The 23,057-nt window shown below is 40.4% G+C and overlaps 1 protein-coding gene and 1 long non-coding RNA gene across 6 annotated transcripts in view; one reads left to right on the forward strand and one right to left on the reverse strand.

The window, feature by feature from the left end:
- LOC126932901 (uncharacterized) overlaps window positions 1-23,057 on the reverse strand; it is a 188,149-nt gene that overhangs the window by 62,918 nt on the left and 102,174 nt on the right. The window lies entirely within an intron of this gene.
- Window positions 997-14,178, forward strand: CCDC195 (coiled-coil domain containing 195). The gene is made up of 3 exons (XM_050752173.1): window positions 997-1,402; window positions 7,596-7,842; window positions 14,055-14,178. The coding sequence occupies exons 1-3, from the start codon at window positions 1,168-1,170 to the stop codon at window positions 14,176-14,178; spliced, it is 606 nt and encodes a 201-aa protein (XP_050608130.1). The 5' UTR covers window positions 997-1,167.

Raw genomic sequence — 23,057 nt, forward strand, 5'->3', positions numbered from 1 at the left:
ACATATAAAATACATTTGTATGAATTAAAAAAGGAGTAATACTTTCTCCAGTCATTCCTTCCATCTAAACAGCCTTGGATCAATCAACAAATATGTATTAGGACGGGAAAATACACACAGACACATACACACACACACACGCAGAGAGAGAGAGAAAAAACAAAAATGAATGTGAAAGAAAATCTGTCCCCATAAAAAGTTTTCTAATTAGTTTCACCCTATTGCAAAAGATTATTTATGTTTAAACATTAATTGAATTTCCAAGCAGATACTGCTATCCGGGCATATGCTATTTAAGATTTGTACTTTTCATTTCCCCACAAAGAAACCTCTTCAGGAAATAGGTAACAAAAGCTGTAATTGTCACGTGTCTCTCTCATTCAAGATTAATGTTTAGCCTGTATCTTCTTACATTCCCAAAATACCCCTGGCAGCCTTTGCCCAGGCAAACATCCTATAAGTAAATAATAGCAAAATGCTTGTAAGATAGAAACTTGCTGAGGAGTGATAATATCTGTCCTTCCTTGGCCTATCTTGAGGGATTTAGGCATTAATTACCACATCATATTTAAATAATATCCCTGCAGTTCATATGACCCCTGTGATTAATGTTACTACCCTTCCTTAATAAGTGTCAAAATTAATAATTTAGCAAAAAAATGCAGAACTACGGCACATTTGACAGAGAAGACATGGCATAATTCTTCTATGTCCATTTTGATGCAGTTGTGGCAGCTGGTGATCCTGAGAAACATTTGATCCCAGAAGTGGCAACAGAGAAAAGACGGAGTGGCTGTTGTGATGGTAAGTTCATGATGGAAACAAGAAACTGTTTCTCACTGGAAATTTGTGGAGTGTTCTCTTCTCCTCCCACGCAAAGCAATATTCTAGAACTGTGGATTGACATGAAATAAAAGATAGAAAGAAAATCTCTGTTTTGAAAAACAAAACCCACAATGAATACTTCATGGAAGATCCTTTACCTCCCTTGGCAGCCTAACCCTCCAGGTGCTGAAAGATGGTGCAGAGAAGAGTGACATCTATTGTTCAGGAAGGTTTATGAGCAGGATCAGCCAGACCCATTGAGTAGACTGTGTTTTGGGCTCATGAGGAAAAGCCCACTTGTCACTCCCAAAGAAGCCAACCAGAGTGACATGAGAAGAGGCAATGGAAGCTAATATCCAGCTCGTGAGAGTTATCCAGGAAATGCAAGCAGAGATCCACAAACTGGAGAAAGAGAATCAAGCCCTCCGGATGAAACTCACTGCAAGTAGTCAGAAGGCCTCAGGCTCAGGGGGAGAATCAGGAGATGAAAGGGAGGAGGAAGCACCAGGACAATCTCCAGCAACCCTACAGGGTGCCGTTTCCCCTGATGCAGCACCAGCAGTGCAGGAACACCAAGGTACCCAAACATTCCAAGCTCTTCTGGACTGTGCCCATTTTGCAAATATTGTGAAATAGTTAAGTGTATTGTGCTGATCACATAACTGTATAGTTTGGTAATAACAGTGGTGGGTTTCATCCCTTTCCTCCTAGTAGATTACCTTTGAATCCCTAGACAAAAATGCTTTTAGCATCTTCAAGCAACATATTATAGCAACACTAAATCTTCTTCCATATTTGCTAGGAAAGATAAGAGAGACAGGTTTGTGGAAACCAGTCATGCTAGGAACATTGTGGTCTTTTTCCTCTTTAACTTCAACTATTTAAATGCTGCATAATAGAACATTGAATGTGTGTATGTCAAACGGCACACACACTTATAAGGCTGGAACAGTATGCACACCAGATAAGGGAATGGATGTCAGAGTAAACAAATATAGTCGCCAATGATTTGTCATTCAGCCACTTGTCTCTAAGCCAGTGATTAGACCTCTTTAATCTCTGTTTTCTTCATCTGGAAGTGTTACAGTACCTATCTCACAAGGTTGTGAGGATTAACTACAGTCATATGAATTAAATGCTTAGTATTGCACCTGGTGAAGGCAAAACAAATGGCAGATACTATTTCCTATCCATGTTTTACTAATAACTTTACTGTCCTGTATGAATGAATGCTGCACATAATTCAGCCTGCTATCCAGATTGAAGACCAAGATACAGGGTCAATGTTTGATATAATCTAAATATCAAATCTCTCACCTTTTTTTCTTTTTTTTTTTTTTTTGAGACGGAGTCTCGCTCTGTCACCCAGGCTGGAGTGCAATGGCATGATCTTGGCTCGCTGCAAGCTCTGCCTCCCGGGTTAAAGCCATTCTCCCGCCTCAGCCTCCTGAGCAGCTGGGACTACAGGCGCCCGCCACCATGCCTGGCTAATTTTTTGTATTTTTAGTAGAGACAGGGTTTCACTGTGTTAGTCAGGATGGTCTTGATCTCCTGACCTTGTGATCCGCCCGTCTTGGCCTCCCAAAGTGCTGGGATTACAGGCATGAGCCACCGTGCCCGGCCAAATCTCTCACCTTTTACGAGAAATATTTTGACTGTGAAGATTACACATGGGGTCAGAAATCAGCAGAGTGAGAAATACACTCTATATTAAAATCGTCAATACTTGCCTACACACAACATATTCAAATAAAATAATTGATATACATAATTAAATACTCAAAACTCTTAAAATAATCTGTCAAAAGCTTCAGGCACTGCCAATTAGAAGCACTTTGGGAGGCCAAGGCGGACGGGTGATGAGGTGAAGAGATCGAGACCACCTGGCCAACATGGTGAAGCCCTGTCTCTACTAAAAATACAAAAATTAGCCAGGCGTGGTGGTGCACACCTGTAATCTCAGCTACTGGGGAGGCTGAGGCAGGAGAATCACTTGAACCAGGAAGGTGGAGGTTGTAGTGAGCCGAGATCGTGCCACTGCACTCCAGCTTGACGACAGAGTGAAACTCTGTCTCAAAAAGAAAAAAAAAAAAAAAAGAAATTCTGAACAGCTTGACAATGGAACAGGTCATATTTGCTGGTTTGGTCTCCCAGTTAGAGATGCGTCTCTCTAATATGAGACCCTATATTTGAAAGCTGAAAACAGATTCCGATCCAGGTCTTTTTCCCTTTTCATAACTACAACTCTGGATTGAGTAACTGTCTACTGGTTATTTAATAAAACTGTGAAAGAGTGAACTAAAGGAGGTTAGACATTCTCCTGCTGGGAAAATAAAGATGTGGATATTTGTAATATATGCTTAGTTGAGGGTTTCTCAACCTCTGCACTACTGACATTTGAGACGGAATAATTACTGTAGAGGTCATAGAGCATGGTGGGGTGTTTAGCAGCTTCCCTGGCCTCTAACCACTAGATGCTGGAGTATTCAGGCTTCTCCTTCCAGTTATGACCATCAATAATGTCTCCAGGCATTGCCAAGTGTTGCCTTGGGAAGAAAATCGCACCCCATCCACCATTGAAAACCACTGCCTTACTCCAAAAATAAACAATAATCCTTCAAATCTATTATCTGTGGTACTTATCCTAAGAGAAAAGTAAGTTGCGTCTTAGAACTAACTGTCCTGTTTCAAAACATGTATTAACGCTGTTCAAAGAACAGAGTATTGCCCTTTAAATTCTCAGGGTCTAATCATCAAGCTTAGAGGAGGTTCGAACATATTCGTAAGAGTTAAACGCACAATTGGTATCATACTTCTTCAGCATATGGGTGGTAATTTCCAGTAAGAATGTTAGCATTAACTTTGAAAAGGATTGGTGAGGCCAAGCATGGTGACTCATGCTTGTAATCCCAGCACTTTGGGAGGTGAAGGCAGGAGGATCACTTGAGGACAGGAGTTTGAGATCAGCCTAGGCATGCTAGTGAGACCCCCATCTCTACAAAGAAAAGAAAAAGAAAAAGAAAAAGATGAGCCAGGAAAAAATTAGCCAGGCAGGATGGCGTGCATCTATAGACAGCTACTTGAGAGCCTGAGATGGGCGGATTCCTTGAGCTCAGAAGTCTGAGGTGCAGTGAGCTAAGCGTGCACCACTGCACTCCAGCGTGGGTGACAGAGTGAGACCCTGTCTCAAAAAAAAGTACTGGTGAAAAATATTTGATAAAATTGTAGGAAACCTTGCTTATTGCACAAATAAAACACAGAAAGAAATGTGATTTCGATTTGTAATTGGGAGTCCAGTTGAGTTACTTTAAATGATGTTTACCTGTTTCTTAAATGTTATGAGCTATTAAAATAGCAAGTGACATAAGTAGGAAGAACATTGTCCTCAGCATGAAGACACCTGGCCTGTATTCCTAATTGTTTTGTAACAGTTGTTCAACATTGGGCAGATCACATAAACTTTCAGATCTTAGCATCCTCGTGTAAAAGTAAGTGGATTGGGCTAAAAGTTTCCAAGTCCTATTCCAACTGCAAAATTCTGTGATTCTATGAATGTAGAGTGATGTAGAGCTTTTTATGATCACTCTTCTCATCTGTAAAATGGAGGTAATGATGGAATCTACCTCACAGGGCTGTTGAGAGGAGTAAAGATAGTGTAAGTGAGACTAAATGTTGTCATAATATCATTGGACGTGTCAGAAAAAATATTATTTGACTTGAGCATAAGTTTTATCAGTAGTTTTAATACCAATTGCCAAAGTCAATTGAAATTCATACTCATAATTAATTGAATCATACAAATCTGTTACTAGAAAGGAACGTTAGAGGCCAGGCACTGTGGCTCACTCCTGAAATCTCAGCACTTTGGGAGGCCAAGGTGGGTGCATCACGAGGTCAGGAGATCGAGACCATCCTGGCCAACATGGTGGAACCCCATCTCTTCTAAAAATATAAAAATTAGATGGGCGTGGAGGCATGTGCCTGTAGTCCCAGCTACTTGGGAGGTTGAGGCAGGAGAACCGCTTGAACCCAGGAGGCAGAGGTTGCAGTGAGCCAAGATTGCACCACTGCACTCCAGCCTGGGTAACAGTGCAAGACTCCATCAAAAAGGAAGGAAGGAAGGGAGGGAGGGAGGGAGGTCATCCAGTAGAAATTTCCTTATTTACAGTTGAGAATATAAGCCTCATAGAGATTATCTTATCCAACTTCTCCAATCCTTTTTTGGAAACAAAAATACATAAACCTGTTCTTTCAGAAAGAATAATGTGAAATCAGAAATATGAGTCTCCTTTAAGAAAGGGAACAATTAAGGAGGGCCTGGAAGTGGATCACTTAGAACTAAAAGTTCCTCCATGTGTTCCTTGGTATGTGTAGTGAGATGAAGTGAGGCTCTCTGTGAGTGGAGAACCCTACTTCCCCTGAAGTCACCTGAGGACACAGAGCTACGCTACAGCCCAGACACAGCTGCGTGGTGATAGAATGTACTGAGAATGCAGAGTGCCTGCTCAGAATGAATCCTTGCTGGATAAATGCTCATGGAAACATCTGTAATAGTGCATAAATATTTGGTAGATATGAAATCTAGCCAGCACTTTCAGAGATGTTTCCCAGCCCCTCTTGCCCTGTGGAACCTTGAAGCAATTTGCCGCAGTGAAGATAAAAGAAACAACTCTCTACAGCATTGCTGGACCTCTGATTCTCTGCTCACATCCTTTGCTGGCAAATAAACTGCATTTGGCTGTGATCTTTGAAACTGTTCTAATAAGCCTGTGATGCTGTGTTGAATATCTTTTCTCTTTTGTTAATAAGAAACTAAAGGACACAGACCCTTTGTGACCCATGGAGATGAACAATGAGCCTATATGCTAATCACTCCCAAATTAACTGTAGGTCCCCAGTGAAAATAAACCTAACTTTGCTATCATCAGCATGATTTCCTGTTGTGTTTTCCTACGATTCAGTATCAAGGGATTGTTTTATAATCCTAAACAAAAACTTTTATGTTTGTAAGTAGTCACAGATCTGTTTTTAGATAATTATACAAGTTATATACCATGACCACAGGGAGCATTTAAAGATCATTTATGAATAATATTTGCAGTTAATCACTTCAGATAGATTTGAACTTAAACTCTCCCTAGACTTCTCCTACAATTCAGTCTTCTGTTCTACAAAAAGCCGAAATAGCCTCCACCTTTTGCAATAACCATAATGATTTTCTGTCTGCTTTTTCCAGAAGCGGCCAGCAAGCATAAATAAAAAATAATTGTGCTTCTGGCACTCGCAAAGCCTACCCATAATGCAGTGCTTTTTTTTACACTTTCAAGCTCGTTCATGGCAAAGCTGCAGTGAGAAAGAATGAAGATTCCACAATCACTCATAAAGTGCTCTGGAAAATGAAAAACCACCCATGAGGTCAGTGTTGTAAGCCACATGGACAACACTGGACAAGCAAGTAGATGCTGGATAATCACCAGACCTCCAAGTAGAGGTTAAATGGCTGGCTCCAGATCAGAGTTAATGCAGTGTAAGAGCTGGCATTCAGACATACCAAGACCCTCTAAAATAAAGCTCTTTTAATCAACATGTTTTCGTTATTAAAAAAAAAAAAAAAAGAAGAAAGATTTGATTTACCTCAAGGAAAGGGTTTATTGGGAGACACTATGAACAGAAACTGAATTGGAAGCCCCTGGAAACTAAAGCCACAAATCTCTCCATCTCTTTCAGGGGCTCTCCAATTTCCCAAGCCATGCATCTTTGCTCTTTGCCATGTGTCTCCTTGGTGTTCATCTCTCATTCAATAGACATCCTCCTAACGACTGTCCCAACTAAGGCCAAGACATGCAATCATAGGCCAGTTAGCAACAACCTGTTAAATTCCTGAGGCCATTTAGGTGATCAGACACTACGGATAAGCCTGTTCTTCTAAAATCAGGAGTAAGAAGGCCATCAAGAATTGGCATGTCTGGAAGATTCACGTTCTCCCAATTTTAAGGTCTTTTTTTTATTATCTATGTATGTCAAGCCCTCATTCTAATGCTGTATTCTTAGAAAGGTCTTCCCTGGCCACACAATTGAAATAGCCTCTGAACATCTTCCTGCATCTGTCTCTATCCCCTTGCCCTCATCAGCCTTATTTGTCTTCCTAGAATGTATTACTATGTGAATTCTATTATATATTGTTTGTTTACTGTCTGTCTTCCACATAAGAAGGTGTACTCTGGAATTTTATGTTGTTCTCTACCACATCCCATCTTTTAAAAAAGATCCTGGCATATGGTTGGCACTCAATTAATATTTGTAAAATAAATCAATGAATGCTTTTTTTTTTTTTTTTGTCTGTTTGTTTGAAACGAAGTTTCCCTCTTGTCACTTAGGCTGGAGTGCAGTGGCATGATTTTGGCTCACTGCAATCTCTGCCTCCCGGGTTCAAGCAATTCTCCTCCTTCAACCTCCTGAGTAGCTGGGACTACAGGTGCCTGTCACTACACCCAGCTAATTTCTGTATTTTTAGTAGAGACGGGGTTTCACCATGTTGGCCAGGATGGTCTCCATCTCCTGACTTCATGATCCATCCGCCTCGGCCTCCCCAAGTGTTGGGATTACAGGCATGACCCACCACGTGCGGCCAAATGGATATCTTTTATGCCAAAAAAGTAATAAGAAACAATAGTTCTGTCTAGTTGGTTTCAATAAAATTCTATCATTTTTCAATTGTGAGTGTCATTAGGGTAGAATATTTTTAAGTTGAATTTTATGTTTTTGTACAGGCAATGTCATGATTGTCAGACGCTATTCCATTTCATCATCAGTTTGCTCATCTGCTGTAAATGATCCCTGGAAAGCTGGGAAAAGTCACTCAAAGAGCGGAATTCTAGAAGCTCAGGGAACACTTAAGTCACTCGCATGTTCTCCAATTAAGAAGCAAGACATGGAAGAAAAGGTGTTTGCCACAGATTCTTTCACCAGCAATAGTACCAGCCAAAGATCTTCTCCTGAGCATGTTTGTGGTTGCAGGTAATGTACAATACACTTCAAGCTGGTGTACAGGCACATGCTGAGATGGTTACTGAGACATTCCCCTGGATAAGTGAAGTCTTATCTAGTGGAGGAAACTAAACCAAATAGCATATAAATAATTTCCATCTCACCTATGTCCACTTTGGGAATTTAAAGTAACAAATTTATTTGAGGTTAAATGGCACCCTCTAATAGATGCCTTTAACAAGTGGACAACTTAGTATCCATTTATTCATTAAGCATTAGTGATCATATTCTAAGCCAGGCACTGGTGATACAAGATTCAGCAAAAGTAAGCTGTTACATTCAAAACTCTCATTTAGTGACAAAGGCACACAAGTAAACTATCCACTGCAATTAAGTGCATCTCAGGGAGAAGGCACAGTTACTTTAAGAGCTGAATGCAGAACTCCTCTCTGAGAACAGCTGTTCTGGTGGAGGCAGGTGCCTTAGTGGGCTTTAGGGGAATTGTTTTAAAAAAAAAAAACTACTTAGGCATAACTCATAAGGGCCAAGAGACAAAGAAAAAACCAATCTGCTCTCCAAACTATGTGAATTGGTATTTGGAGAGCTGGAACAGCCTGAGATTAGGAGGGATATGAGACAAGTCAAGAAAGCACTTTGGGAGGCTGAGGCTGGCTGGATCACTTGAGGTCAGGAGTTCAAGGCCAGCCTGGCCAACATAGCAAAACCCTGTCTCTACTAAAAATACAAAAATTAGCCAGGCGTGGTGGCCTGTGCCTGTAACCTCAGTTATTTGGGAGTCTGAGGCAGGAGAATCACTTGAACCCACGAGGCAGAGGATGCAGTGAGCTGGGATGGCACCGGGACTGCACTCCAGCCTGGGGGACAGAGTGAGACTCCATCTCAAAAGAAAAATTAAAACAGGTCACGGTCTGTTAGGGGAAACTTGGCCAGTGGCTCCTGAAGCGGTAGAGTCAAGTCCTCTAACACAAACCCCAATTTATCTGCACGACTGTGCAGCGGCGTGCACTGCCCCCTCTCTCCCACACTCTGTATCCCTACCTTCCAACTCCCAGTGAGGCCCTAACTCTTCAGCAAGATCTCTACTTGTCTTTGTCTTGTGTGAGTAGAAGGAGGAACATCAAGAGGAGGGGACCTGGGTCTCATGATTATTAGCTTACCACAGGAAAGAGAAAATGCAAAAATATGATTGTTGAGAGACCAAGAGCACCATCGAACTCAGCAGTGGCAGAAAAGCAAATCAAGAGATAACCATAAGCAAGAAGCCTGTAGGAATTCTCGTAAATATTGGAAAGGGCACTGGACTTCCCACAGGATGTGGGATACAAAGGTTGAGCCAGCTTTATTTGGATTTCCAAAAACAGGATGAAAATTGTGTTTCCCTTGCAGAAAGGGAAGAGTAACTGGAGTCACCAAGGACTACTAGATTTAGCCAAAGAAAAATGGAAAGGTCATCCCAAGTAGAATGAAACTGACATGAGGATAGAAGAAGTCATGTCTTTGAGAGAAACTGAAAGTAGTGAAATAAATGAGGATGGAGAAGTGAGAAGAATTCATCATTAAAGGCCACTCATGGAATGCTAAGGAATATATGCTTTATCATGAAATTATTGGAAAGCCAGAATAAATGTCTTCTGAAAACTTCCAAAATACAGAAATATTCAGAAATTAATGTTACATGTACCAATAGATTCAAAAAGTTTTGCCACATTTGCTTCAGATGTTTTTATATATAAAAGAAATAAAATGTGGTGGCTCACGCCTGTAATTCCAGCACTTTAGGAGGCTGAAGTGGGCAGATGCCTTGAGCCCAGGAGTTCGAGACCAGCCCGGGGAACATAGTGAGACCCTGCCTCTAAGAAAAAAGGAAGGAAAAAAGGAAGGAAGGAAGGAAGGAAGGAAGGAAGGAAGGAAGGAAGGGAGGGAGGGAGGGCGGGCGGGCAAGGAAGGAAGGAAGAAACGAGCGGTCATGTGCAGTGACTCACACCTGTAATCCTAGCACTTTGGGATGCTGAGGTGGGTGGATCATGAGGTCAGGAGATCGAGACCATGCTGGCTAATATGGTGGAACCCCATCTCTACTAAAAATATAAAAAACATTAGCCAAGCATGATGGTGGGCGCCTGTAGTCCCAGCTACTCGGGAGGCTGAGGCAGGAGAATGGCATGAACCCGGAAGGCAGAGCTTGCAGTGAGCCAAGATCGCGCCTCTGCACTCCAGCCTGGGTAACAGTGAGACTCCATCAAAAAAAAAAAAAAAAAAAGAAAGAAAGAAAGAAAGTTATGTAACTTTTCCCTTGTCCTCCCAGGAGCAAATGTAATCATGACATTGGTTTTTATCTTTTCAGTCTAGGTTTTTATACTTTTATTACAGTCATTCATTCAATAAATGTATTCTGAGGGTGTGCTGCATGTTGGGCAGGATTCTCTGCCCTGCAGATACAGCAGGAAAGTGAACTGTCAAAAACCCCTGCCCATGTGGAGCTTAATTCTTTGCAACATGATAATCAGTAAACATGCAAATACATAAAGTGTATATCATGTTAGATGGTGTTAAGTACCAAAGCAAAAAATAAAGCGAATAAAGAAGGATTAGAGGAACATGATGAAATGTTTGATACCACGGCCAAAGAATGCCTTTCCATCGGAGTAAAGAAGGCAGAGAGAGAGTGAGTCCTGATCAAGGCTGAAAGAACTCTCTAGGCATTGAGAAGAGCAAATGCAGAAACCCTGGGTAGGAGCATGGCCAGTGTGTTCAAGGAGAGGCCAGGAGCCTGGTGTGACAAGTGAGCAAGCCGGTGAGCAGAAGGACAGGTAGGCAGAGAGCCAAGGGTGGCCTTCCACCCAATTCCAGTGACTCTGGATTTATTCTAAATAAATTTGTGTGCGTAACATGCTCTTTTCATTTTGTAAAAAGCTCTTGGGTTGGAAACCGTATTGTGAAAAATTTTAAGAGAACAATATCGAAAACAAGGAGACCAGACTGAAGGCTATAAAATAATCTAGGCAAGAGGTGATTATTCCTTTGCCAAGCATGCCAGCAGTGGGTGTGATTTCTAGATGTGTATCAAAGGTGGAGCCAACGAGATTTATTTATAGAGCAAATGTGGGATATGGAAACAAGAAATGAACACTCAACCATTGGGTTCCATTGGTCACGTGTCTCCAAAGGAAAACAGAAGAATGGCAGAGATATGTCCTTTTCCTTAAAAAAAAAAAAAAAGTGCGTATATATATATACACACACACACACATATATGTATATATATACCCACATATATGTATATGTATATACATATATGTGTGTGTGTGTATATATAAATATATATTTTTTTTCCAGTTCTATAAGAGCACTAAATGTTTATCATAAAAAAAGTTATGGTCAGGTGCCGGGCACGGTGGCTCATGCCTGTAATCCCAACACTATGGGAGGCTGAGGTGGGCGGATCACCTGAGGTCAGGAGTTCGAGACCAGCCTGACCAACATGGTGAAACCCCATCTCTACTAAAATGCAAAATTAGCCAGGCATGATGGCAGGCGCCTATAATCTCAGCTACTTGGGAGGCTGAGGTAGGAGAATCACTGGAACCTGGGAGGCAGAGGTTGCAGTGAGCCAAGATCACGCCATTGCACTCCAGCCTGGCAACAGAGCAAGACTCTGTCTCAAAAAAAAAAAAAAAAAAAGTTACAGCCAGGCACGGTGGCTCATACTTGTAATCCCAGCACCAGCACTGGGAGGTTGAGGTGAACAGACCACCTGAGGTCAAGAATTCGAGACCAACCTGACCAATATGGTGAAACCCCATCTCTACTAAAAATACAAAACTTAGCCAGGTGTGGTGGTGTATGCCTGTAGTCTCCGCTACTTGGGAGGCTGAGACAGGAGAATTGCTTGAACCCAGGAGGCGGAGGTTGCAGTGAGCCGAGTTTGGGTCACTGCACTCCAGCCTGGGTAACAGAGTGAGACTCTTTCAAAAAAAAAAAAAAAAAAAAAAAGTTACAAAACATAGAGGCAATATACAAAGTAAATAATCCTACTACCTGAATAACTACCATTGAGATGGATAGCTTGTGTCCACATATGTTGAAATTATATGGTGTATATATCATAATGTTTTTTTTTTTGCATTTAAATCATTCTCAGAGACCTACAATGCTCAATGCTCAGTATTAGTTTTTCCATTTCAATTTATATTATTTTCTACAATAGTATGGGAACCTAACCAACATTTATAAGGTATTATTTTTCTAAAGTAAAATGTTTTCCAACTTCCAAGCTGCCAACTAATGAACTATTTAGAACACAACCCATTTCTAACGTAAAAGTTAATTTGAAAGGTTGAGCCAATTGCAAGGTTGTATTAAAGCAAGAAAGTCAGTATTGGCTTAAAATCAACAGCTGGATTGGCATGAAATCCACTAGAACTATTGAGTAGGAATTGAGCATGTTTTTTTTCATTGTAGTCCTTTTTAAATATGTCTTTTATAGTCTCAGGAATTAACTAGTAAAATGTCATTATATTATTCCTCTGATTATGTGGGAAATTAATTTCCTTACTAATAGCTTTCAAAGCATTTTACAAATATTTATCCAGAACCAATTTGTTTGCACTGACTTTTGAATCATATCAGACAACATACCTAATTTGCTGTGAACTTTTCCATTATACCAAGAAAGTATTTTACAAAATAATGCCAATGTCAGTATTTCTAAGAATCAAAGCTTTCCAGAAACTAAAGATAGGATTTTAATTTTTCCTTAATTTTGACATAGAAATTCGATCTTTTCTTCCTGTGTTTTAGAAAAACAAATTTCAGTTGACAAGCTTAGGGACAAGGGCCCACATAAACAGTTAAAATTAGAAATGTTATGTTATTCAGTGTACTGATAGGCTAAACCAAATTCATTACAATAAATATATTCTGTCCTTTTCCAAATCCAGAAAGAAGTTTAAGGAGGCAGCTTCGAGAATCAGCCAAAATTCCACCTCTGTCATCATTTACAAACAATGTGGGCTTGGAGAAAGTTACTAGTTTGCCCTGTGTCGCAGTTTATTCTTCTGTAAAAAGGGAATCCTAAAGGCAGTGACCTCACAGTTTTTGTGAAGAGTAATGAGGTGGTTGAGTGACTGCTCACCAAGTGGCAGTGGCTGTTATTATTTTATCGATCCCAGTGCTTAGAAGCGCTGGCCTGCCTTCCTCCCAAAAGAGGGTGCAGCTGGCCTGGCCGGAAATGGTGGCTCATGCCTGAAATCCCAGCATTTCTGGAGGTCAAGGCAGGTAGATCACTTGAAGTAAAGAGTTCGAGACCAGCCTGGTCAATATGGCGAAACCTCGTCTCTACTAAAAATATAAAATAAGCCGGTATGGTGACGTGCACCTGTAATCCCAGCTGCTGGGGAGGCTGAGGCAGGAGAATCGCTTGAACCTGGGAAGAGGAGGTTGCACTGAGCCGAGATCACACCACTGCATTCCTGCCTGGGCGACAGAATGAGACTGTCTCAAAAAAAAAAAAAAAAAAAAGGTGCAGCTGTATTTTCTGAGACACAGGCCACCAAATGTCATTCAGTGAAATTATTGCCTTATCTACCCTCTTTGTTCCCACAAAAGAGAACAAAAATGAAGAAAAGGCAGTCATTTTAAACACTGTTCTTTAGATTTATTCCCAAGAGCAGTTTCTCCTGGTTAACGTCTAAATTCTATGTAATATTTTAGAGGTAAAAGGAGAAGTAGGCAAAATGAAAAGATATAATCCCTCAGATAACATGGGGCTATTGCTCTTACCCCCTTTACTCTTCAGGCATGATGGATATTCAGTTAATTCACAGTCAAAGGGAGCAGATTTATCTGGATTATAAAATAATTGCCTCAAGTTTCTGCTTCATTTCGTGAGCTGAAGAGATTTGAAGCAAGAGACTCTGCCTAATAATGAAATAGTCTTCTACTCTGAACATCAAACTAATAATCATTTCTCAGCCATAGTCTCTCCCTCAATAGTTTTAAGTTTTTATTTTATCCACACTATTCTTTGGGTTTAATTAAAAGGTCATTCCAATATATATACTTATATCATTGTTGAACAACTTAAAAAATACCATGATATATTTTTAAGTGAACTTTTTAACACTGTAGACAATATTTGGTGATTGGGGGAAAAATCATCAATGTTCTGTATAAAGGCTCACTAAAAAGTCTTTTTCTTCCCTTTATTTTGCTTCCTATAGGGACAAGACAAAGACAGTCAGTTTCCTGTTACCCACGGACATGTCTTCATATTCCAAAAATTCAAGTTCTTTGAAATACTCACCAAATCAGACCACAAACCAGCTAAGTGTCATTGCAGAATAGGATATGTGAAATGATTAAATGTAAGAAACAGTTGATTCTCAAGAGATGGGAGCACCAAGGTCTAGCTGGGTCAGTGTCTTTCCCTATAAAGAAGTCTGGCAATATGTCCAGTAAGACACACAAAATACTTGGTATTGGGTCAATGGACCTGTTTGGCCAAGGAGTGGAAGCAATTACTTTTTGTTGTTGCTGAATGCTAAGGACTGGTATGTGTGCAGTGGCTACTGTAGACTATACAACATGTGAGTAATTAAATGTGATTATATGCTAAGTGTCAGGGTCTGTACTATGCCATCAAGAAATGCTTCTGTTCACTTTCCAGATGAAGCTAGAACAAGCCTAGAAAAAAAGTTCTGGTTTTGATTAGTAGCATAAAAGCAACTATCCTTTGTTTTCTGTGACATAAGTCTGACTCTCCTTTTTGTTCATCATGTATTGATACTTCACTGACACTAGCTCATTTGTTCTTTAAGAGCCTGTGTCACAGACATGTGAGCTCAAACACAGCAACATCCGTAGTGTACATTGTGGACTCAGAGCAAGTGCGAGCTGACTAAGGGCAAACACACTAAACCTGACTGGAAGGAGAGAAAAAATGGTTCCGCTCATCACCACTCAAGAGATGGAAGTTCTCAGAACTCCCCAACTTCTAGTTAACATAACAGCTCCTCTTCCTGTTTATAGCAATTGAGTTTCTGATACAAATACCCTTCTTAAACAAAGATCATATTGTATTAGAATCTCCAGATTGTTAAAATGCAGATTCCTGGGCCTCACCACAGACCTACTAGATTGATTGGGGGAGCTGGGGAAGGCAGAAAGAAGACATGAAATTCACGTTTTAAATGAGCTTTCCAAGGTGACTTCCGCCATACAGCTGTGCTTGCGATCTACTGTTGTAAATACCAAGAAACATGGTCCAGGACCCCACGAGCTTGCACCAAGTGGAAGCAGTGAAGCAAAGAAAGGATAGGAATGGTTCATACCATTTCTAAGAAAAAATTTTAATAGTCACAGGCTTCTAGAAAAGAGAGAAATAAAGCAACCAACACCCTGTGGTAAAAGTCATGTAATAAAATGAAATCCTTCTTTTATTTATGGCATTCATTTAATATTAACAAGATTCCCAACATGATAACAAATATACAATAGGGCAAGGTTACAGTTAGAGGGGAAAGATACAAATTGGACGTGAAAATACACGCCTCTGGGAATAAAGACACACACTGAGTCGATAATTAAGCTATTACCTATGAGATACTTGGCATTTTTAGTTTATGCACAATTATATTCTTTGCATATGTATAAAATTGGGAATTTTACCTTAACCTCAGTTAAAAAGAAACATTCCCCAAACAGTAAAACTTTTTTAAAATACATGACAACTATGCAAGTTGTAATGTCATAACTGGCCAAGCTAATATGACAAATATCCCCAATGCTTAGCTCAATGATGAGTATGTAACTGGCATTTCACCCATGTTCAGTGAGCTGAACAGTTACATGAATCTAACAGTTTCTGGTAAAAAAAAAAAAAAAAAAAAAAAAAAAAAAAAACTACCACACTATAAAATGTTAAGCTTTGAAATTAAATCATTTAACCTTTTGATTAAAGAAACAAGGCTCTATCTCTGTTCCTCGGCTGGATATAGTGCTTAATAATAAGCCCTCAAAGCATATTTTTAAATATAATGAATTACAAAGAATATGAAATGCATCTTGGTCATGCTCTGATTGACTAAATATATTTGTCTTCTTCTATGCCCAAAACTTCCAGTGGTATGTATGAAACTAAGTCAGGAATTCAAATGCCTAGCAGTGACAGGAAAGTAACAACAATGAGTGAAGATTCTGGAAAACAGACATGTATATGCTCCATCTAAGAAGAGCCACTGTTACCCACCTTCATAGTGCCATATGGCAAAGCAGACATAGTATTGCCATATGGCCTATTTTTCAAGAAACATTAAAATCTGGGTTTTTATACAAAATTTCCTGATTCACAAATGTTGGCAATGTGCTCAAGCTTTTTAAACACTATGAAAACCAAACACAATGTATCTAGGGGCCAGATCTAGCCTCTAGCACAAGGGTCCCCAACATTTTTGGCTCCAGGGACGTTTCGTGGAAGACAAATTTTTCCATGGATGGCGGAGGCAGGTAGAGGGGTTGGTTTGGGGATGAAATTGTTCCACCTCAGATCATCAGGCATTAGATTCTCATAAGGAGCATGCAACCTAGATCCCTCACATTGGCACTTCTAGTGGCCCTATGAGAATCTAATGCTGCTGCTGATCTGACAGGAGGCAGAACTCAGGCAGTAATATTCACTCGCCTGCTGCTCACCTCCTGCTGTGCAGTCAGGTTCCTAAAAGGCCACGGACCAGTACCAGTTCGTGGCCTAGAGGTTGGGGACCCCTGCCCTAGGATATCAGATTTTGATCTCTGACTTAAATGCAACTTCCTCAACATAGAGATCCAGAACAAGAAGGGGGATGTGGAAAGTTACACTTTGGAAAATGAAAAAGGGAAGAGGAAGTCTGAGGATGGGAAAAGAGAATAAGAGGGTCGTATAAGAAGTGACATCTACGTGGATAAAAAGGCTAAAGTTTCATCTTCATGAAAATGTAGCCTAATCCAGAGTCAAGACATATTTGCCACAGAACTGAAACATAATGTTGGAAAGTACGAGCATATTTTGTCTTAAAACTTTTTTCAAAATATATTTTTGTCTGTTTTATGGTTTTCACTTATACAGTTATCTTGTAAGGAAAACAATACATAAACAAAAACAATCACTCTGGCAGATTTTTCTTTTTTTTTTTGAGACAGTCTCTCACTCTATTGTCCAGACTGGCGTGCAGTGGCGCGATCTCGGCTCACTGCAACCTCCGCCTCCCGGGTTCAAGCAATTCTCCTGCCTCAGCCTCCCAAGTAGCTGAGATTACAGGCACCCACCACCGCACCCAGCTAATTTTTGTATTTTTAGTAGATTTGGGGTTTCACCATGTTGGCCAGGCTAGTTTTGAACTCCTGACCTCAGGTGAACTGCCCACCTCAGCCTCCCAAAGTGCTGGGATTACAGGCATGAGCCACCATGCCCAGCTGATTTTTCTTCCTTTTGATGGGGAAAGGAGATTCCAAAATCAAAAAATCATAAAATATTCCTGAAAAATTCGAGTTCCAGGACATAATTTCATAGACTAAGAATAGCTCACGGTGGTTGCACCACCAACCTGACATGGTTAGTTTGTAGCACAGCCAAAACCAGAACTTATATTTCCTGATTCCTTCTGCAAGAGTTCCTTGCTATCCCCTAAATGTATGACACTAAGCGAGTTATCAAATTTAAATGTTTGTAATTTGAGGCATTCTCAAAAGTGATGATCTCAATGTTCTCAATGTCTGGGTGGTTGTGTTAGTTTGTCTTCACATTGCTATAAAGAAATACCCAAGACTAGGTAATTTATAAAGAAAAGACATTTAATTCACTCACAGTTCTACATGGCTGGGGAGGCCTCAGACAACCTACAATCATGGCGGAAAATGAAGGGGAAGCAAAGACCTTCTTCACATGACAGCAGGAGAGAAACGCGAAGGAGGAACTTCCAAACACATATAAAACCATCAGCTCTCAAGAGACTCACTCTCACAAGAGCAACAGAGGAGAAACTGCCCCCATGATCCGATTACTGCCCTCCCTCAACTCGTGGGAATTACAGGTCCCTCCCTTGACACGTGGGGATTATAATTCGAGATGAGATTTGGGTGGGAACACAGAGCCAAACCATATCAGGGGTATTTAAAGATCAAATAAGATCATGAATGTCAATATGTTGCATAAAGCACTAAACAAATGCAAGATACTGTTATTTTGTTCCATTCAAAACAGACTCCCAACATACACCTAAGTCAAGGTGTTAAATTGATAAAATTTAGACGTGAGATTTCTAGCTGCTGTTTTTTTCTAGCTTTTGATTTTCTCTAGGTTGAACTGAAGAGTGATCAGCTAATAGTTGGAGAGCAAGACACTTCCCTAGTGCTGGGTCAAGAGCTTCACCTGTAAAGAAGAGTAAGAGAAGAAAAAGACAAAGAAGAAGGGGGAGGAAGACTTCATGATGAATTCTGGATGGTCAACACTACCAATAATGGTACAAATTAATAATCCTGTGGGAGATGAAAACTAGGGGTTAGCAAATACATCCATCTATTTATTGTCAAGCATAACACCGTCTGCCAGAGCTATCGGCTTTCGTAAACACGGCCTCCAGCAAATTTCCTTGAACAAATGAGCATACTGATGCAAAGGATGCCTAAACAATGTGTTCAGGCTGGCAAGCTCTGGCAATTTTTCTAGCACCCCAGTTCTGTCTGTTCTCATTGCCTTGAGCTACTTCTGCTCTCTATGGTAAAAACCTACAATAAACTTAACCAGAGAGATAGCTGTGTACAGGGAAAATGTGAAACATAATGGAGTTCATTTTATTTCTAGATCCAAATTCTAGTTTATCCTCTAGAAAACAGATCTTTGCAACTTCTAAGAATCCTGGAAGGCACAAACATTGAGCTTGATAATTTTAGCCACCAAAATTAAAGGTAAAATACAGTAGTACCTGCTGATTATAGAAAACACCATTCATAGAACTTAAAGGACAACAAAACCATCTGGGAAAGAAAAAGTATGTTATTCCAGTCAACAATCTTCAACCACATTCCTTTCTCAAGAGACTTGAGTTCTGCCACCTGCTGCAATACTTAATTTTTAAATATCAATGCTGGAGAATGTTCACTTAATCAAGCTGCATTTTTAAAAGCATATTAACAGCATTTGGAATGACCTGGATGAGATTAGAGATTATTATTCTAAGTGAAGTAACTCAGGAATGGAAATCCAAACATCGTATGTTCTCACTGATATGTGGGAACTAAGCTATGAGGACACAAAGGCATAAGAATGATAAAATAGGCTTTAGGGACTTGTGGGGAAGAGTGGGAGGGGGCAAGGGATAAAAGACAACAAATATGGTGCAGTGTACACTGCTCAGGTGATGGGTGCACCAGGATGTCACAAATCTCCACTAAAGAGCTTACTCATGTAACAAAATACCACCTGTACCCCAACAACTTACGGAAAAATAAAATTTTTCAAAAAGCATAGATAGTTGAAGAATATGCTTTTTCATACAGGAATGAATAAACGACCTGTTTTGGCTTTTTTTATGGTTTCTATCTTTACCATTAGTGCTGCCACACAGTCAAAATATTTTATGACTATAATCATCTGCTAACAATTCATTTTCTAAACTGTGAGACAAGAAAGGCTGAGTTAATCCAATCTCATATATACATGTGTAATAGTTTGGCATTATTAAAACTACCTTAAAAATTGAACTGGAAACCCCATTCAGCCTGAACTCAGAGAAAGATTAAACTTGTTCCTGTCTGGGTTTTCCTAAAAGATAATTCTCTGTGGATGTCAGATTTTCAGTCAGGAAATAGCAGCTCATTATACTGGGTATGTCTATATCTGAGGACCAATGAAAAGTCCGTACCTAACAATGCTAAATTCATCCTGTCGTTTGCTCAACACTGTTTTGGGAAAACCACATACACACTCACTTTTCTAAAGAGCATCCCAAGAAACACAGCAACCCTCTTCTTCAAGGAACATAATTATCACTCATGGTTTCACTCATTCATGAAGACTGTCCCCAGTTCTACACAGAATTAATTCTCAAGCCCACACACTTCTTTCTTCCTCTTCTTCCCTGGCCTTGAGGATTTTTAATTTATACAGAGTTACTTCTAACCAGAAACTCACTGCTGATGGAAAGATGATGGAACAACCAAGACTTGCTAAGGAGGAGGAAACTTCACTCTCCAAAACACTCAGAAGATCCTTTGATTTTGAAGCACCATTTTCCAACAAATCCAGTTATTTAATATAAAAGAGCATTCAGCATTGCAGAGCAAGAAGGTGAATAAATAACCCAGAAGCAGATAACTCTTTGGTTCAGTTGTTATACCATTTAATATACTAGAAAATGTAATTTGCTCAATGGCTCATAGTCACATGTAACAGATCTGACTAATTACCAAGAAGTAAACTAATTGCTGCCTTTTTTTTTTTTTTTTTTGAGACGAAGTCTCACTGGAGTGCAGTGGCACACGGTCTCTGCTCACTGCAAGCTCCGCCTCCCACATTCACGCCATTCTCCTGCCTCAGCCTCCCGAGTAGCTGGGACTACAGGTGCCCGCCGCCACGCCCAGCTAATTTTTTGTCTTTTTTTAGTAGAGAGGGGGTTTCACCATGTTAGCCAGGATGGTCTCAATCTCCTGACCTTGTGATCCACCTACCTCGGCCTCCCAAAATGCTAGGATTACAGGCGTGAGCCAATTGCTCCCTTCTTAATTTATATAATCTTATCTACTATGTGGATGGTATAACATTGTCCACCCAAACTGTGACCCTTTTCATCTCTGCCATGATCTTCGGTTATGGGCCTGTCTGGATTAATTATGTGGGAACTTGTCACTACGTCATCACGCATAGAATCTTCTTTTTCTCTTTTTTTTTTTTTTTTTGTTTGTTGTTGTTGTTTGAAACAGAGTCTCGCTCTGTCGCCCAGGCTGGGGTGCAGTGGTGTGTTCTCAGTTCACTGCAAGCTCCACCTCCAAGGTTCATACCATTCTCCTGCCTCAGTCTCCTCAGTAGCTCGGACTACAGGCACTTGCCACCACGCCCAACTAATTTTTTGTATTTTTTTTTTTTTTTTTTTTTTTTTAGTAGAGACAGGGTTTTACCATGTTAGCCAGGATGGTCTCTATCTCCTGACCTCGTGATCCACCCACCTCGGCCCCTCAAAGTGCTGGGATTACAGGTGTGAGCCACCACGCCTGGCCCTTTTTCTCTTAAAACAGGAACTCCCCTCATATCAAATATGCTCTCTGAAACCAACTAATTCAAGTGTTCCTCCCAAATACTTGCTCCTTCCCTTCCACAAGTGCTTTACACTTCTAGAGCTGCATTGACGATTAGTCCAAATCCCAAGAATTTAGCATTTAAAGAACCTCTTCAAGAAACTCTTCTAAGAAAAGCTAGCTCTCTGAACCCTGGAGCTCCATGACCAGGAAGTGCCTCAACCCTGCAAGCTTTCTCTTCTCAATCTCTGAAACTTCACATAAAGCTGTGGTTCTCAATCTTGGCTGCAAAATAAAACAAACTGGGAAGAACTAAAAAATCCCACTGCCCAGGCTTCACCCAAGACAACTTACATCAGCATCCCTTGGGGTGGAGCTTGGCATCAGTGTCCTTTAAAGTTCCCCTTCACCCACTATGATGCCAATGGACACGCAGGCTGAGCATCACTCTTGTAAAGGTGAGGGGTTACTCATATCAGCCCTGCTTGTTATCCATCTTAAAGCAGAAAGTGCATAGGCCTTGAAATCAGACAGTCCTGGGCTCTAACACCTACATACCCATGTGACCTTAGGCAACATGACCGCACCTCTTTAAGTCTCGTCCTCTCATTTGTTAAGATGAGATATACTGACATTCTCTGACATAAAAATTTAATGAGGCAAATGACGCAAAGCACTTATTATGATATACTTAGTTCCCAGTAAGCACTGAAGAAATAGTAGTAGTAGGCCAGGCATGGTGGTTCACGCCTGTAATCCCAGCACTTTGGGAGGCCAAGGTGGGCAGATCATGAGGTCAGGAGATCGAGACCATCCTGGCTAACACGGTGAAACCCCGTATCTACTAAAAATACAAAAAACTAGCCAGGCGAGGTGGCACACGCCTATAGTCCCAGCTACTTGACAGGCTGAGGCAGGAGAATCGCTTGAACCTGGGAGGCAGAGGTTGCAGTGAGCCAGGATCGCATCATTGCACTCCAGCCTGAGCGGCAAGATTTCATCTCTAAAAAATAAAAAAGAAAGAAAAAGAAATAGTAGTAGTAGTAGCAGTAGTAGTAGTAATAGTAGTAGTAGTAGCAGTAGAAGTAATAGTAGTAACATTATATATAAGACATCGTTTTCGCCTTCGAAGAAAATTACAGTGGGTGTTCATTTTGATTCCAAGTCCTGCACAGGAAGTTAGTGGCAGAACTTGCCCCAGAAACCCCATCTCCTGACTCATGGTCTGATGCCCTTCCCATGGCATCACACTTCTGCCCTCAGTGAATTCAGCCTCGTGAACATTTCCAACCCAATCCCTACACATGCTCCCCAACACTGGTGAACCATGACATCATTTTGCTGCTGCCAGGCCCCAGAGCAAAACTGTGTAATTAACTGAATAAGCTTATAAATGGAATAGGTTAATGAAATCTACAGTAGAGAACAAAAATTACTCTGAAAAAGTATTGATTATTGGCAAATAAGTATATTTGGTCATTTTAGAAGAAGGTTTGCATTCAGAGCTTTCCAAAGATTACAGGCCTTTAAAGCAAAGGGCATTTTCATAACTACTCACTGATAAGTCCTTGGACTGAATTTTGCTTGGAATCCTGTAACTCTCTACACAAGATTCTTTATGAACTGTGTCTTCAAACATTCAATATACCTCTTCTCAACAAACATTCCAGTTAGATTACCCTGTATGCCAACTCTTATCTTTATCAAATACGACAAGAATATTCAGAGATTCAAAGGTCACTTGCCTGTTCAACATTATATCTCAACATCTATACAACCCTTTGCAATGTCTCCTTTAGTTATTCTGATTTGAAGTTCAATATAAAGAATGGAGGACACATGGGACAAAATATATTCTACTGTTATGATAAAGTATTATTTATTACTGTAAATAAACACAATGCCCATTCCCTCTTCCTGACTTGTGACATGTGAGATGTGATGCTTGGAACCAGGCA

Source organism: Macaca thibetana, chromosome 12 (assembly GCF_024542745.1).
Source record: "Macaca thibetana thibetana isolate TM-01 chromosome 12, ASM2454274v1, whole genome shotgun sequence".
NCBI lineage: Eukaryota > Metazoa > Chordata > Mammalia > Primates > Cercopithecidae > Macaca > Macaca thibetana.